Source organism: Labeo rohita, chromosome 3, assembly GCF_022985175.1.
Source record: "Labeo rohita strain BAU-BD-2019 chromosome 3, IGBB_LRoh.1.0, whole genome shotgun sequence".
NCBI lineage: Eukaryota > Metazoa > Chordata > Actinopteri > Cypriniformes > Cyprinidae > Labeo > Labeo rohita.
Genome location: NC_066871.1, coordinates 38,373,281 through 38,390,298, shown reverse-complemented (window position 1 = coordinate 38,390,298; position 17,018 = coordinate 38,373,281). Strand labels below are relative to the sequence as shown.

At 37.1% G+C, this 17,018-nt stretch overlaps 2 protein-coding genes and 1 pseudogene across 2 annotated transcripts; all 3 read right to left on the bottom strand.

Moving 5' to 3' along the window:
* Positions 1 to 1,755: 1,755 nt before the first annotated feature.
* LOC127163404 (nuclear factor 7, brain-like) lies at positions 1,756 to 5,958 on the bottom strand. The gene is made up of 10 exons (XM_051106620.1): positions 5,335 to 5,958; positions 4,913 to 5,008; positions 4,605 to 4,835; positions 4,507 to 4,529; positions 4,307 to 4,425; positions 3,239 to 4,154; positions 2,439 to 3,052; positions 2,201 to 2,296; positions 1,929 to 2,047; positions 1,756 to 1,778 (listed from the first exon to the last, which is right to left on the bottom strand). Exons 1-6 carry the CDS (start codon positions 5,734 to 5,736, stop codon positions 3,676 to 3,678), a joined length of 1,350 nt encoding a protein of 449 aa, XP_050962577.1. The 5' UTR covers positions 5,737 to 5,958; the 3' UTR covers positions 1,756 to 1,778; positions 1,929 to 2,047; positions 2,201 to 2,296; positions 2,439 to 3,052; positions 3,239 to 3,675.
* An 836-nt stretch (positions 5,959 to 6,794) lies between these two features.
* LOC127162734 (nuclear factor 7, ovary-like) lies at positions 6,795 to 7,792 on the bottom strand (annotated as a pseudogene).
* Positions 7,793 to 9,816: 2,024 nt separating this feature from the next.
* LOC127163408 (nuclear factor 7, ovary-like) lies at positions 9,817 to 16,327 on the bottom strand. Its single transcript, XM_051106624.1, has 6 exons — positions 15,706 to 16,327; positions 13,491 to 13,586; positions 13,084 to 13,314; positions 12,969 to 12,991; positions 10,662 to 10,780; positions 9,817 to 10,474 (listed from the first exon to the last, which is right to left on the bottom strand). Exons 1-6 carry the CDS (start codon positions 16,099 to 16,101, stop codon positions 9,996 to 9,998), a joined length of 1,344 nt encoding a protein of 447 aa, XP_050962581.1. The 5' UTR covers positions 16,102 to 16,327; the 3' UTR covers positions 9,817 to 9,995.
* Between the last annotated feature and the right edge of the window lie 691 nt (positions 16,328 to 17,018).

Sequence of the window (17,018 nt, the reverse complement as noted above, 5' to 3'; positions counted from 1 at the left end):
CAAATACAATACAAAGACAAGCTTCATACCAGGGATCTCCAAACCTGCTCCAACACAGCTGCCTGCCATTATCAGGTAACCCTGAACACCTTGATTAGCTGCTTCAGGTGTGATAGGAATTAGAGCTGAAATCAGCAGGACGGTAGCTCTCCAGGAGCAGGATTGGAGAGCCCTGATTTACACTCTTTAATTTACATGAAAATGCATGTGCAACACATTGAGTTTCCACCACAGACATTCTGGGTGGACAGTTAATAAGAAGGGAACAATATCCTCTCAAATGGGTAAAAGTTGTTGCAGAAATGCCCAGAGCTGGGATATTTTCAGTGGTGGATTCTGGCAGATGATATCTAAACACTAAACCTTTAAACGAGAAGTCCACTTCCGGAACAACAATTTACAGATAATGTACTCACCCCCTTGCCATCCAAGATGTTCATGTCTTAAAGAAATGTATTATCGTAAAGAAATTATGTTTTTTGAGGAACACATTTCAGGATTTTTCAGCACATAATGGACTGATATGGTGCCTCGAGTTTGAACTTCCAAAATGCAGTTTAAATGCGGCTTCAAATGCAGTTGTAAACAATCCCAGCCAAGGAAGAAGGGTCTTATCTAGTGAAATGATTAGTTATTTTCATAAAAATAATACAATTTATATTCTTTTTAATGTCAAACGCTCGTCTTGTTTTACTCTGCCTGAACTCTGTGTATTCTAGCTCTAGCTCAAGACCGTATTATCTTGTATTGACTCATATGCTGTGCAGGGTTTTTTTCTGTTTACAGAGGCCCAATGATTGTTTTGCCACTTTCCCCTACATACCCAGACTTTAATTCTAAGTTGTGAAACAGATAACCTTTTTGGTTTGTCAGGACGTCATGACCCAAGAGTCACACCTGGCCTGAGATGGGGAAATTTTCTCACCAGAAATCATGTGGGAAACATACTCCTCAACAGCAGAACAGAACTGAGGAAGGAAAATAATACTTACAAATCTTTAAACACCTCTAATCATTTCTTTACTAATCACATTACCATTATTGGTGATAAACAAGAACCATTTACATCCATGTACTACTGAACAAACTATCATTACTGAAATACAACTAAAATGAACCATTATTTATGAAAATGTGCATGTTTAGTGTCTTTTGTGCTGGATATCAGTCATGTGATCAGCTGCGGCCCGTGCTAATATTCAAATCAACAGATGACTCTTACTCATGTGATATGAATTAAATATTAAAACATGATGAAAGCAGGAAGATCCAGACCCACAGCTGGAACCATTACTGACTATTGATCGGTAAGATCCTCAGAGGAGAAACACTATTAAAGAAAGGAAAGACAGTGTCAGTGAAGGTGGTTGTGAATGTGTGTAGATGTGTGTTAGTTACAGGATCAGAGAATGACACCGTTCCTCTGTCATAGTCCAGATTCACTCTCACACGCTCAAGATCCTGTTTAACAGGAAAACCAGCCCATTCAGACAATCCGCACGTCACACTCCAGACATCAGCGTTAAAGAAATCACGGCCCTTCCTTTGGTTTGATGCTGTAGTTACTCCAAGACTCCAGCGTTGACTCTCTTTAACCTCCACATCCCAGCAGTGTGTTCCTGAGTTAAAACCCTCTGAACTCAAAACACAGTTAAAAATGTCAAATCGCTCTGGATTATCAGGAATCAGTTGATTGTTCTCACTGTTTCTCAGACTGGTCAGATCAGCAGACAATAGGAGACATGGATGAGCCATGTTTGGATCCAGAATCACAGGAGCTGATGAGACACAATCAACAGCTGCTTTAATACTGCTGGTCATACATAATGATCAAGAATGAACCATACTCAGATTATTATTAAATCCCTAATTCTGTAAATATTCTCGCTGTATGTATAACATCCAACAGAGATCTCCTCAAGACTCACTTTTTTGGAAAATGTCCTGCATCCTCTTGGAGACTCTAAACGGTAGGTTGCCCAAGTAACGTGGCACATGAATCAAAGCTCCAGAAGGCGTCTGTGGATCCGGCTGTGAGATCTGGACTCTGGAAGAACATTCAGGAGTCAGAACTGTTAGACAGTTAGATACAACAGCAGTGGCTGTTGAGCTCATGAATATTAATCAGATCAGTACAACCCAGTACAGCTTTAAATTTAAAATAAAACTTGAGAATATATTCAACCAAATCAGTCCTCACCTTGATGTGTTGAGCTGTTTTTTCAAACAGTTTTTTCACATTTTCTTTGTATTTGAGTTTCTTTTGTAAGGACTTCAGTGCTGTGTTGAGCTCCTCCTACAATTTAAAGTGAAAATCTATAGATCTATAAATCTAGAGATTTATGGAAAATGTTCATGTATGTAATGCATAGTATGAGTAAAATGGTCCAGATAATTTTGTACACTATCTTTATAACATCCAGTAAATTCTTTGTTACCTTATATGATGAAACAACTTCACTGATGGGTCTGAATTTGTGATTGTTGTGTTGTTGTGAATCTCTGCACACTAAACACACAGGCTGTTTGTCCTCCAGACAGAAGAGTTTGAGTTTCTCACTGTGTAAACTGCAGATCTCCTCAGATCCTGATGAACGCCTCTCGTTTCTCTCCTTCAGTAACGAATCAGACAATTGTTTTAACACTAGATTACATGGAGGCTTTTCTTTTGAGCATCTCCTCCTGCAGACAGGACACTCCTGAGTTTTCTTGGTTCTCCAGAACTGCTGAAGACACTTTTTACAGAAATTATGACAACACAATAAAATAACCGGAGTCTTGAAGATATCAGAGCACAAGGAACAAATATAATCACATTCAGCTGGTGAAGCCATTTTCAGGTTTGAACTCTATTTGAATGATAGTTTAAAAATGAAACACCATGGGAAACACAAATAAATCCTTCTAGGAAATTTTTTTTGCTCTTCCTTGATCGTTGATTCCTACTTGATTTTGTCCAGAAATTCAGAAAAGTGTCCGTATGACAGAAAAGGAGTGAAGAAATTAGTCTTCCCAATCTCTTCTGAATAGTTTTTACAGGGTGAATTAGTTTCTGAACATGTTTTGGTATGTTGTACAGCAGGTCAGACAGGAACATGAGGAAATACATAAAACAAAAAACAAACACATTAAAAAAACACCAAATCAAATAAACTAATAAAATTAATAAAGAGATAAAAAGACAGATTGTGTTTTAGTTATTGTAGCTTATTTGTTGGTGATCGTGTTTGAAACTCACAGAGTTTATCCAGAGTGTCATGTTCAAAATGTCAAAATGATTTCTTCACATACTGAAGTCACAGTGATAAACAAATGTCTGCTTATCGTGCTGATTATCAGTGATTGGAGACGTGAGCAGCACTTACTAAAACACCAAACCAGTTTTTGTCTCTTCATCTTTTCTGCATCGTCCTGCGTGTCAACAGAAATAAATGCATGCCTGCATTACTCATATAAAATCTAAAACCAGTCTGAATGAAATGCAGCATGAAGAGTGAGCAAATGTGTGTTAGTTAAATATAGCTTTAAGGAAGAGATTTTGTGTAAAAAATAATAAAGTAATATAACACCCATTACACTGATCAGCACAGGGTTGTTATAGTTTAGCACTTTTTTAAAACTTCATAAACTTTGAAAAAGATGAAAGCAGGAGGACGATTACTAACTATTTAATGGTTATATCCTCAGAGAAGGAAAACAACAGAAGAATGGCAAGACAGTGTCAGTGAAGGTGGTTGTGAATGTGTGTAGATGTGTGTTAGTTACAGGATCAGAGAATGACACCGTTTCTCTGTCATAGTCCAGATACACTCTCACACGCTCAAGATCCTGTTCAACTTGAAAACCAAATGGTTTAGACCTTTTGAAAGGATCATACTTCACACACCACACATGGCTGTTACAGAAATCACGTCCCTTTCTTTGGTTTGATGCTGTAGTTACTCCAAGACTCCAGTATCGACTCTCTTTAACCTCCACATCCCAGCAGTGTGTTCCTGAGTTAAAACCCTCTGAACCCAAAACACAGAGATACTTGTCAAACCTCTCTGTATTATCAGGAGGCGGTTGTTTGTTCTCACTGTATCTCATAGTGGTCAGATCATTAGACAGGATGAGGCGTGGATGAGCCGTGTTTGGATCCAGAATCACAGGAGCTGATGAGACACAATCAACAGGTGCTTTTATTTTGATGTTCACATAATGATCAAGAGTGAACTGATCAAACACATCAGACATTTTTAAAATCATATACATTCTCCCACATGTCCAGCATATGAGTAAAAGCACAGATGTTCTCCAGACTCACTGTTTAGGACGATGTCCTGCATCTTCTTCCAGACTCTGAATGGCAGGTTGCCCAAATAACGTGGCACATGAATCAAAGCTCCAGAAGGCGTCTGTGGATCCGGCTGTAAGATCTGGACTCTGGAAGAACATTCAGGAGTCAGAACTGCAGTGGATTTGGATCAGAAACAGAGAGACCAGAGACACCAGCAGATCACTCACCTTTCTATTGAGACTGGAAACTTCTGCAGAACAAACACACCATTGATCATCAACAACTCAATCATCATCATCAATCAATCAATGATCTGAAATCACACCTGTAGAAAGCAGATGTCATTGTCTTTCATCATCTCCTCTGTGTCTTTGATTGTCTGTGAAAGAGTTGAGATGTGTCTGTTGATCTCCTCCAGCTTCTCCTTCATCATCTGCTTCTTCTGCTCCTCTTCCTCCCTCAATGCAGTGATTGTAGCTTCTTCTTCATCTCTGAGAAACTGATGAAGCTTCTCAAACTGCTGTTTAATCTGATGCTCTGTGAGCTCAACTTGAGACTGAAATCAGAAATAGTCGTAATTAAATAGTGATCATACAGCTGTAATGAAAATTATTGCTTATTCTGTTATCTCACCTTGATGTGTTGAATGGTTTTCTCAAACTCTCCTTTAATGTTTTCATTGTCTTCAAGTTTCTCTTGTAAGGACTTTAGTATTGTATTGAGCTCCTCCTGGAATCGAAAATTCCAAAATAAAAACATAGAAAATACCAGCTGCTAAGTGAATAAGATCATAATAAGATCATACAGTGCTGTGAAAAAAAAAAGAGTGGCCTATCTTATACTAAATTGATTCATAAATTAAAACCTGAAATAAAACAAAGGCAACCTGGGTAAAACAAAATAAAGTGTTTAAATATCAGTATTTTCCAATACCAGTGAATAAAATGCATGAGAATGTATTTATCCCCTTGGTTACTGTTTTCTGTGAAACTACATTCATAGTGGTGTTTTGCTGGAATAGACTCATCCAGCACTGATTATAGACACTGTCTTACCTTATATGATGGAACAACTTCACTGATGGGTCTGAATGTGTGATTGATGTGTTTCTGTGAATCTCTACACACTAAACACACAGGCTGTTTGTCCTCCAGAAAGAAGAGTTTGAGTTTCTCACTGTGTAAACTGCAGATCTCCTCAGACCCTATTGAAAGGCTTTTATTTCTGTCCTTCAGGAACGACTCACACAAGTTTTTTAATACCAGATTACATGGAGGATCACGATTTGAGGATCTTCTCCTGCAGACAGGACACTCACGAGTTTCTTTGATTCTCCAGAACTTTTGAAGACACTCTTTACAGACACTATGACTACATGATAAAACAACAGGATCCTTGAAGATTTCACAGCACACGGAACAAGAAAGTTCTTCTGCAGACACTTTAAGTGAAGTCATTTTCACTGTTTGAGCTCCAGCATGCTAAACTTTACTTTCACTTTCTGAATGATTGTTTCAAAAATTAATAAAGAATCCGCTGTCTGTTCAGAAATAAACTTCTCAAATATCCTTCTTGAAAGTGTTCCTCTTCTTTCTCCACTGAACGCTGATTTATTTATTAATTTTTTTTAATTATGAAACTTTTGTGAAGGCACTGAGAGTCAGTATGACAGAAAGGAAGAATAACAAGTCAGTCTCTTCCTGGTAAATATGAGGGTGGAGTTTCTTATCACATTTGGTTGTGTTTGAACAGGTCAGAGAGAAATATTGTGATTAACAAAATGAACATGGATTGAAACTTTATCAAGTATAATGCTACAAAACCTTGAATCGAACACAAAAGAACAATTCAAGTACACAGTCTAACCAATTTATTTGTGTTTTATTTATTGCACTTTATTTGTTGGTGACTGTTTTTCCTGAACATCTGGGAGAGTTACAGTGTGGAGAAGCCTCCCAAAAAAAGCTTTCCAGTCCAAATGTTATGTGCCCAAAGGGTGGATCAGTGATACTTTGGGCTGCAAAATCATTGCATTACAGAGGCCCAGTACTAGTGCTAGATGAATGTGTCTGTGCCAAGGACTACCAAACCATTTTGGGGGACCATGCATGTGCACCTAATGATTTAAACATTGTAACCTGAAGGAGGGGGAACCTTGGTCTACACCACACTAATGAATTATTGTGGTCTAAAACCAGATGTCTCAGATTCACAGTCCAACCACTGTATGTATTTATATATAAATTGAATTTATCACCATACTCTAATAAGTGAATTACATAATCAGAAAACTTGACACACTTGACACTGACAAGATTTTATTTGTGCTTAATATATAAAACAACAGATCTGGATATTTGGGTTTATGAATGCTATGCATTTTACCAACCACAAAATGGCGCTGTTTTTTTCTCTCTTTTTTTTTTCGAAACAAGCAACATCAAAGCATTAAAAGGCTTCTTTGTCATTCCTACCTTGACAGATATACAAATATTGGGTAAAGTCCATTCAAGCGTCACTCGAATTCTGCCATGCTGATGATCCATGTGAAAAGGGCCTATCACAGACATACTGATATTCAGATCAACAGCACACTTTGGAGACATGTATTAATTACTGGAAACATGATGACTGTAAAAAAGTAAAGCAGCCCAATCCAGACCTGCAGGTGTAATGTTTACTGATTATTGAATGGTAAGATCCTCAATGAGGAAAAACTATAACACCAGAAGAATGGCAAGACAGTGTCAGTGAAGGTGGTTGTGAATGTGTGTAGATGTGTGTTAGTTACAGGATCAGAGAATGACACCGTTCCTCTGTCATAGTCCAGATTCACTCTCACACGCTCATGCTTCTGTTTAACAGGAAAACCATACTGTTTTTTCAGTCCATAATGCACATTCCAGACATCAGACTCAAAGTAATCATATCTCTTCCTATTGTTTGATTCTGTAGTTACTCCAACACTCCAGTATCGACTCTCTTTAACCTCCACATCCCAGCAGTGTGTTCCTGAATTAAAACCCTCTGAACCCAAAACACAGGATGAGCTTTCAAATCTCTCTGGATTATTAGGAAGCAATTCACTGACGAAAATGTATCTCACACTGGTCAGATCAGCAGACAGGATGAGAAATCGATCTGCAGTGTTTGGATCCAGAATCACAGGAGCTGATGAGACACAATCAACAATTGATCAAATACATCAGACATCTTTAAATCTGCAAATCTTCACCCAATTCCAGCGTAAGAGCACAGATCTTCTCCAGACTCACTGTATTGGACAATGTCCTGCATCTTCTTCCAAACTCTGAACTGTTGAAGACACTCTTTACAGACACTGTGACTACATGATAAAACAACAGGATCCTTGTAGATTTCATAGCACACAGGACAATCATATTCAGCTAATGAATCCATTTTCACTGTTTTAGCCCCAGCAAAGCTTTAGTTTCAGTTTCTGAATGATGGTTTCAGATGTAAAGTGAGACCAAAAATAAATAAATAAATAAATAAAACGAGAAAAAGATCTGCTGTCTGTTCAGAGACAAACCTTTCAAAAATCCTTCTTGAAAGTGTTTGTCCTCATTCTTCATCTTTTTGCTTTTGTTAAGAGAGAAGAGTCAGTACAACAGAAAGGAGAAGTCAGTCTTTTCCTGGTAAGTGTTGTAAGACGGGTGGAGTTTCTGATACCTTTGGTGATGTGTTAAAATAAGTCAGACACACTATTCGGATTTCTTTAGGCTGAACATAATGCGTTCAGAATTAACACAGTTAAATTAAAGTATAATGCTAGAAACCTTTGAATCAAACAGAAATAATGATTACTTAATAGCTTGTTTGCAGTCATGTGATTCAGGCAGGAAGTGAAAAGCAGTGAAAAAAATCTGCTATAAAAAATGTTATATTTAAAGGTCTGTAGTCATTAAGTCCAGTGCTTTGGGGGTTTTGGGGACCCCAAGAACAAAAACATGTCTCTCTTATTTAACACACCTGATTCAGATAACCAGCTCGTTAGAAGAGAGCTCCATGCATGAACTGTGTCCCTACACAGTGTTCATTGCTCCCTACTCCCAGAGCATGGGAACTCACTTCAGAACATTAAATCACAGATTTGCATTATTACAGCATTCTCACACACAGATGAAACTCACAGAAGTGTGAAATAATATACCGCAGAATACTTTATCAGAGAATATTTGTTTTTTTAACATGACTAACTTCATTTAAAAGTAGACATTCTAAGCTTTCTATACATAGATTTCTCATGTCTGAGAGGCAAGTATTTGCTGAGATTCAGGTTGTTTTATTTACGTGTCTCTGAAGAGAGGTGACAGAGACCGAGATGGAAGAGAGCGGACCCTGTTTATTTTCTTTATTTTACAAAAGCACATTGTTTTGTTGAAATTGTCTATACACAAATAAAAGTAGACCCTTTGCAGTTTCAAAAGTACTCTACTCTACTGATAATGATTACTCTAATTTTAAAGCATAAATTTGATTTAAATAATATGTCTACATAATATTCACATATGCTGTTCGTGGGGGGTGTATTGCGTTAGCCCAATCGTTACAGCTACAACATGACATAATATTTAAACCTGTTAATACTAACATTTTACATAACATTTATAGATTTTATCTTACAAATCTGACTTTTTTTTCTCACAAATGCAAATTTATATATCCTAGTTCTGACTTTATAAGTCGATTTAACTCAATAATAGTGAGTTTGTCTGTTCTCAGGGGGTGGAGCCAAAGCCAGGAGAAAAGAGAGAATGTCGAGTTGTTTTTTTCTTATCAGAATTGTGAGATTTAATCTCGCAATTGCAAGAATAAAGTCAGAATTTTGAAATATAAACTCAAATTTACCTTTTTTATTCTTTTATTCCATGGCTCTAACTGTCATTTTCTGCCCCACCCACAAAAAACGTCATCACTGTTTGCAAACACTGAATTGGTCTATACCCTTGCTACTTAAGACTTTGGTTTTGTGGTCCAGCATCACATATTTGAAAGAAAATGTAATTCTTACATTATTTTTCTAAACATTGACTCACTGGTTTTTAACCTGCAATATGCTCTTTAATGAATTTGACTGGAGTATAAAACTTCATCATGGGCATAACACATCATGGGGATGCAGTTTGTCACTAATCACAAAACGACAATGGTTCACATTTCCTGTGATATTATTGAGTAAATATTAAATAACTTTGTGATTAAGCAAATAAATTAATGATTAAGTAAAATAATAAAAGAAAAGTCAGAGTATATAAACACCCAGTTGGCTTGGAAGATGTTCACATAGGCCTATGGTTTATCCAATGCTGTAACGCAAACTGGAAGTAAGCAGCAGTTTCTAACTTGCAGCTGTTTGATAGAAGCTGAACTTATAAATATCTTTCATTTAAACATTCATTTCACTTTCTTTCTTGCTGCATTAAATATGAAATAGTTTCATTTCTGTTTTTGTTTCTGTTTTTGTGAGGGGAAAAAGCACTGAGTTAGGTTAGGTTAAGTTAACTTTATTCGTCTACTTTGGGAGAAATTTGGCTTTGACAGAGGACGTGCTGCACAAAAAAGACATAACATGATAATTAAACAAAAAATACTCATACAATTTCTTTATGCAATTAACAAAAACTTATGCAATTAACACTCCCACACTAATCCATCAACCCACTTACAATACAGATTACTGAGTAGACCTATTCTATGATAAAATCCTTAGAGGGAATAAACTGTAACAACAGAAGAATGGCAAAACAGTGTCAGTGAAGGTGGTTGTGTATGTGTGTAGATGTCTGTTAGTTACAGGATCAGAGAATGACACCGTCCCTCTGTCATAGTCCAGATTCACTCTCACACGTTCAAGATTCTCTTCAAGATGAAAACCAGACCTAACAGAAGAACCATGCTCCACACTCCAGATATCATTGTGAAAGAAATCACATCTCTTCCTTTGGTTTGATGCTGTAGTTACTCCAAGACTCCAGCATCGGCTCTCTTTAACCTCCACATCCCAGGTGTGTTTTCCTGAGTTAAAACCCTCTGAACCCAGAACACAAGAATAATAGTCAAATCTCTCTGGATTCTCTGGAAGCAATTGTTTATTCCCATATCTCACACTGGTCAGATCATCAGACAGGACAAGAAATGGATTTGCAGTGTTTGGATCCAGAATCACAGAAGCTGATGAAACATAATCAACAGGTGCTTTTATTCTGATGTTCATATAATTATCAAGAGTGAACCACACAGATTAATAAGAATTATGACACTCATCTTATTGATCAAACATATCAGACATCTGTAAACCTATCCAGCCATGTATAATTTCCAGTGTATGTGTAAGAGCACAGATCTTCTCCAGACTCACTGTTTTGGACAATGTCCTGCATCTTCTTCCAGACTCTGAACGGCAGGTTGCCCAAGTAACGTGGCACATGAATCAAAGCTCCAGAAGGCGTCTGTGGATCCGGCTGTGAGATCTGGACTCTGGAAGAACATTCAGGAGTCAGAACTGCAGTGGATTTGGATCAGAAACAGAGAGACCAGAGACACCAGCAGCAGGGGCGGATCTAGAAAATAAATTTTAGGGTGGCAAAGGGGTGGCATGGGGTCTATGAGGGGTGGCAACACCAAAGCAAGCCCCCATGCGTAGTTTTTGGGGATTTATAGTCTGACATACACAGTTGTGTCCACAAATATTGCATTACCATTAAGTAATCACCTATACTGTTTAAAATGAAAAATAAATAACATTTCAATATCCATCATGGCAACAAGTCAATAAACAATATAAGAAAACTTAATATACTAAAACAGGTTATAAATGTTTCTGATGTTGTATCACTAAAGAAGATATGCGATTCTATTAAATTAATACTTGGATGATATAAATCATGTTTTAGTGCAAGTTTAAGATGTTAATGTTGATGATTTAATGTTAATTTCCTAACATTAGGAAGAAATATAATAATGTCAAAGCACTGAAACTATATCAGTTTTGGAAATAATGCTTAATTTTCTGTTATTAACAGAGGTGGGAATGTCTGTAATCACTCATAAAACACTATCAACCATATAATCTAGCAACACCCCAGCAACTGCATAGCAAGAGCCTAGCAACCACCCAGAATATCCTAGCAACCAACTAGCAACACTTTAGCAAACATCTAGAACATGTAACTGACCAAACGATTTTTGTTTTTAAATGAGACTTTAAGACAAGCCAGCATAAATGTCTTTCGAACGGTTCAATCTAGTTATTACAGGTATTTTTAAATGATTACACACAATTCAAATACAACGATGACTCTCCTGCCCAGTAAACACTCATGATATCAATAACAAAAAAAAAAAAAAAAAAAAAAAAAAAAAACCTCTTATTAGGAATTATTTTGAAACTCAATGTCTATTACATACAACATAAATTCAATTAGAGATTGCTAATTCAGCAATGAACTTTAAAGTAATCTTGCAGCAGATGAAAAGCACTAGAAAAGTTCTAATAACAAAGAACTGTATATGAACTTGGTATGCACCACAATACACTACAGTAAAAAATAAAATTAAAAAGTAAATTCACCATCCTCTGCACATTTGGCTAAAAATTTCATTACAGTATACAGTACTACAGCAGTTTCTTGGTCTCCTGACACAATACTATATATATTTCTCTATTTCTCAGTTCTGCAAAAATGCAGTAGGCTACACATAAAAAAATGGCCACAAATACATGTTGACAGTCACACTACTGAAGGTGTACAACGTGCTACAGTTTAATGTACATATAGAATAGTGAAATTTCCATCATCTAATGTACTTGTACTGTACTATGTAATGTTGTAATGTATACTGTATGTGTAAGTATAATACCCTTGTAGATGATGTGCTAATTTCTCTCCTCTCTCTGTTGTTGGATGCAGAGATTCTGAATGGTGTCTCATCAGTTTTGCTACTTAATGTTTAACTTTTAACTTACTCATTTAACTTACAGACTTTTTGAGAAATGTGTCCTTGTTTTTAGCACTGAATGAATGGTTTGGGAATATGAGCCAGCTAAAATCAGTTACATTGTGTTAACAATCGAGAAAACTCAATACGACCAGATGCTTACCTATGTCTGCTATTAGTTTCCGTGATCGGCATCTTCTTATTGATTTCATGCTAATATTGCTTTGTCGGATACAGCAAAAAAGGCCTACGTCCACGATGAAAGTGGAGCGATCGGTCAGCGAATCGGATCACCAAACAATTACGCGATGAATCTCAGACATATCCGGACAGGATTAGATTTCTCAGAGGTCTTATGAGTTAGCCGAGAAGCAGTACTTATATGATTCACTAACAAATGTAAACCAATTCGTTAGTGAACTGGGCTGCGCTTTGTGTTTTTGACTCAAAAATAACCGGTTCATAAGAGTCATTTGTTAATGAAGCCGACACTGGCCGCGCTGCGTGCACGTGCAACCATTGGGCAGAGTTTATTGAAAGTACGTGTTTTTTGCCATTATTTTGCGTTACGCTGTTATCGCTGCGGCTGAAAAGTAGCACATGAAACACTGCTCACATTTATATTTTATTCTGTGATAATTCCGGGGTGGCACAGCTTTTTCTTAGGGTGGCAGTTGCCACCCCGTGCCACCCCAGTAGATCCGCCCCTGACCAGCAGATCACTCACCTTTCCATTGTGACTGGAAACTCCTACAGAACAAACACACAATTTATCATCAACAACTGATGATGAATGAATCAATGAATCAATCAATCAATTAATCCATGATCTGAAATCAGACCTTTAGAAAGCAGACATCGTTGGTTTCCATCATCTCCGCTGTGTCTTTGATTGTGTGTGAAAGAGCTGAGATGTGTCTGTTGATCTCCTCCAGCTTCTCCTTCATCATCTGCTTTTTCTGCTCCTCTTCCTCCCTCAGTGCAGTGATTGTAGCTTCTTCTTCATCTCTGAGAAACTGATGAAGCTTCTCAAACTGCTGTTTAATCTGACGCTCTGTGTGCTCAGCTTGAGACTGAAATAAAAACACATTAATTTAATCATGTGAATGAACAAACATCAACACAAAAACACCACCTACATCACCAGTCAAACAACTAAAAACACTGAATTTATGTTTGACAATTTTCTTTAATCTAAAGGTTGAATGCCTTAACAAATCACAAAGTTGTACTAGTTCTGTTTCCTCACCATGATGTGTTGAACCGTTTCTTTAAATTTTCCTTGAATGTTCTCTTTGTGTTTAAGTTTCTTTTGTAAGGACTTCAGTGCTGTACTGAGATCCTCCTAGAATTGATCAATATATGTACATATAGTGCACAGCATAAATGACTACACCTCCTCTGAAACTTAACAAATTCAGCAATTACTTTTTACTTAGAAGACATGTTAGGGTTCTTTAGATATAATATTCTAGTAAGTCTGCTTGATCAGTTACCAAAGAAGAATGTTTTTTATTATTATTCAGGAAAATACAATTTTCTTATCAAAGTGATAAAATGTTTTGTTGCAAAAATGAGTACACGTTCCTGAAAGTTACTAAATAAAACTAAATTAAAATTTCTGGTGTAACTTTAAGGCAAGGTTTGATGACTTTTTACTAGAAAAAGAGCAGGAGAAACACCAAGTATATGTCTCAGAACATAGCAAAAGCTATGAAAAGAGTGACACTTTATCTCTGAGAGTAAGATGCAGCCTGCAGAAGTGACATGCATGGTTGCTTATCCACACCAGAATTACCTACTGTAGCCAAAGCACAATGAACTCATTTAGCTTTTTCCAAGGCCCATATTTACAAAATATAGACTTCTGGGAATCCATACTCTGGGCTCAAGGGACGAAGTCAATCATTTCTGATCTATCAGCATCCAAAATGTTCTGGTGTTGCTAGAGGAGGAGTACAGTGAGAAGTGCCTGGTTCCCACAGTGATGTTCAGCGCAGAGTATGTGAGCGGAGCGGAGTGGAGCTGTGTGATTTTGAACGGAGTGAGGAGCGGATTTTTTAAAAGCCGGAGCGTTGTGGTTTTCACTCACTCCAAGAGCGAGCAACTGTGCTCGTGGCGACCCGAGTTCGATTCCCGTGTCAAGGTCCTTTGCCGATCCTACCCACTCACTCCACCCAGTACTGTCTGCTCTCTACTGTCCTATCTAATAATAAAAGCCCCAAAAATATAATTAATAAAAAAAAAACATGATTTAAACAGATACAACACTTATTTACACACTCAGTTGCTACCTCAATAATGGATTCAATCAAATGTAATCTTACAGCGCTGCTTCTGTATCTGATTTTGAATGAGCAGAAATCTGTAGGAAATCCTTTACCCTGTAGGAGGATCCTTTAATCTGTAGGAGGATCCTTTACAAACTAAATTTGCATTGAAAAAAAGCAGATTATACTTTTTAATGCTGACAACCACGTAATAAGCTGGATAGGAATGTGGTAGGATAATAGTTTGTACACTAGTGGTCCACTTCTGTCCTAGTATTTTATTTTGTTTTATTTTATTGTAATATATGTTATGTGATATTTCAAAACATACTGAAATACTTAAATGTCGTAAATGTCCTCTGAGCGAAAGCGGAGTGCTCCTGATCAGCTGAGCGAGGAGTGGAGCAGGGAGTGGGAAATAGTGAACTCGGAGCGGAGCGGAGCGGAGCTGGAGCGGAGTGATTATTGAATGCTATAGGGATGTATTAGTGCTGAAGGTGTGAGGGAGCAGTACTTTATCAATGCTGTCATAAATTTGTGTTACAACACAACTGTGTGATGTGATACAAAAACCTGAAACTGAAGATACTACCCTCCCCTCATTCCCTGCATTGTTGGGCATTTTTTCAACATGAAGATGAAGATATTTATTCTCCCAAGGTAAAAATCCTTCAGTGGACCTGTATTTCACTCAGTCTTAACACTCCTGAGCAGCTATGGGGGATTCTGTAGAGACGAGCTGAGCAAAACTCCCCATTAAAGACCAGGGCATTTAAGGAGGTCGTCCTCCAAAGTTAAACAGGACAGATGTGAAAATTTGTCATGAACTTGTACATTCAGTGCCAAAAAGGGCCAGAGCAGTGTACTTAAAGTTATGGAGGACATTTGCTGAATTAAATCTAGGGTGTTCTCATTTCTGCAATACTTCATTTAAACAAAATTGGCTAAGCTACTTATTTTACAGATAGTAATGGCATATATTTCTCTGTTTTTATTAAGTAGAAGTTTGATACATTTCAATTTTGCCAACTTTCTATGAATTATATTAGTGATCATTAAGAAAATACATTTTTTATATTCAGTCAGAAGGGGGTGTACTCATTTATGCTGTGCACTGTATAGAGAGAGAGAGTACACAAATACGATGACATGACCATTTATTGTTCTTTATATGAGATAAGACTTTTGTCTTACCTTGTATGATGAAACCACTTCACTAATTGGTCTGAATTTGTGATTGTCGTGTTTCTGTGAATCTCTGCACACTAAACACACAGGCTGTTTGTCCTCCAGACAGAAGAGTTTGAGTTTCTCACTGTGTAAACTGCAGATCTCCTCAGATCCTGATGAACACCTCTTATTTCTCTTCTTCAGGAACGACTCACACAAGTTTTTTAGTACTAGATTACGTGGAGGATCCTCCCTTGAGGATCTTCTCCTGCAGACAGGACACTCCTGAGTTTCCTTGATTTCCCAGAACTGTTGAAGACACTCTTTACAGAAACTGTGACTACATGATAAAACAACAGGATCCTTAAAGATTTCACAGCACACAGGACAGTTATAATCATATTCAGCTACTGAATCCATTTTCACTGTTTGAGCTCAAGCAAAACTTTTAGTTTCTTTTTCTGAATAATGGTTTCAGGAAGAGACAGAGAGAGAGAGAGAGAGAGAGAGAGAGAGAGAGATACTTTTTTCAGAAACCACCTTTTCAAAAATCCTTCTTGGAAGTGTCTGTCGTCATTCTTCATTGATTGCTGTGTCTTTATTGATTTTGTCAAGAGAGAACAGAGTCAGTATGACAAAAAGGTGAAGCCAGTCTCTTCCTGGCTGTGTTGTAAGAGGGTGGAGTTTCTGATCACTTTCCAGTGTGTTAAAACAAGTCTGACAGACCATCAGTATTTATTAACCCTTGTGCAACCTTTTGGACATTTTTGTCCTTTTCAGATTTTTAGTTTTTGTCCTGTTCATTTTGTGTGTGTGTGTGTGTGTGTGTGTGTGTTTTGATACTTTTGCCTGTGTAATTACCAGCTGCATAAATTTTGGCACATGTATGTATTTTTATTGGAATTTTACTATTTCACCTCCATTTCCTTTAATAAATCTATTTTGCACTAGGTACAAAAAATATTTCCTCTCAGGACCTTAAGGACGAAAATGTCCCTGTTGAAACCCATTAAAACTGCTATTTTTACTCACAGTGCCATTTAACTATAAAATGATGCAATTTTTGATAACAGGCTTTCATTCTGTTGGCAAGGCCAGAATTTTTTAAACAATTTTTACCAGATGGTGCCATCTTTTTTTTTTTTTTTTTTTTTTTTTTCTTTTCAGATTTGGCCAATAAAGCAAATACTCGCTTTATTCATGCTTTCTGCTTATGCATTTTATAGAGCCAGTTGGATAATGCAGTTATAATTGTGTGGGTGTGTTGGTATGGATGTCACAGTGTGATTTGTATGTGTGTCATAAAAAAAAAAAAAAAAAAAATTTGTGTGCTTGTA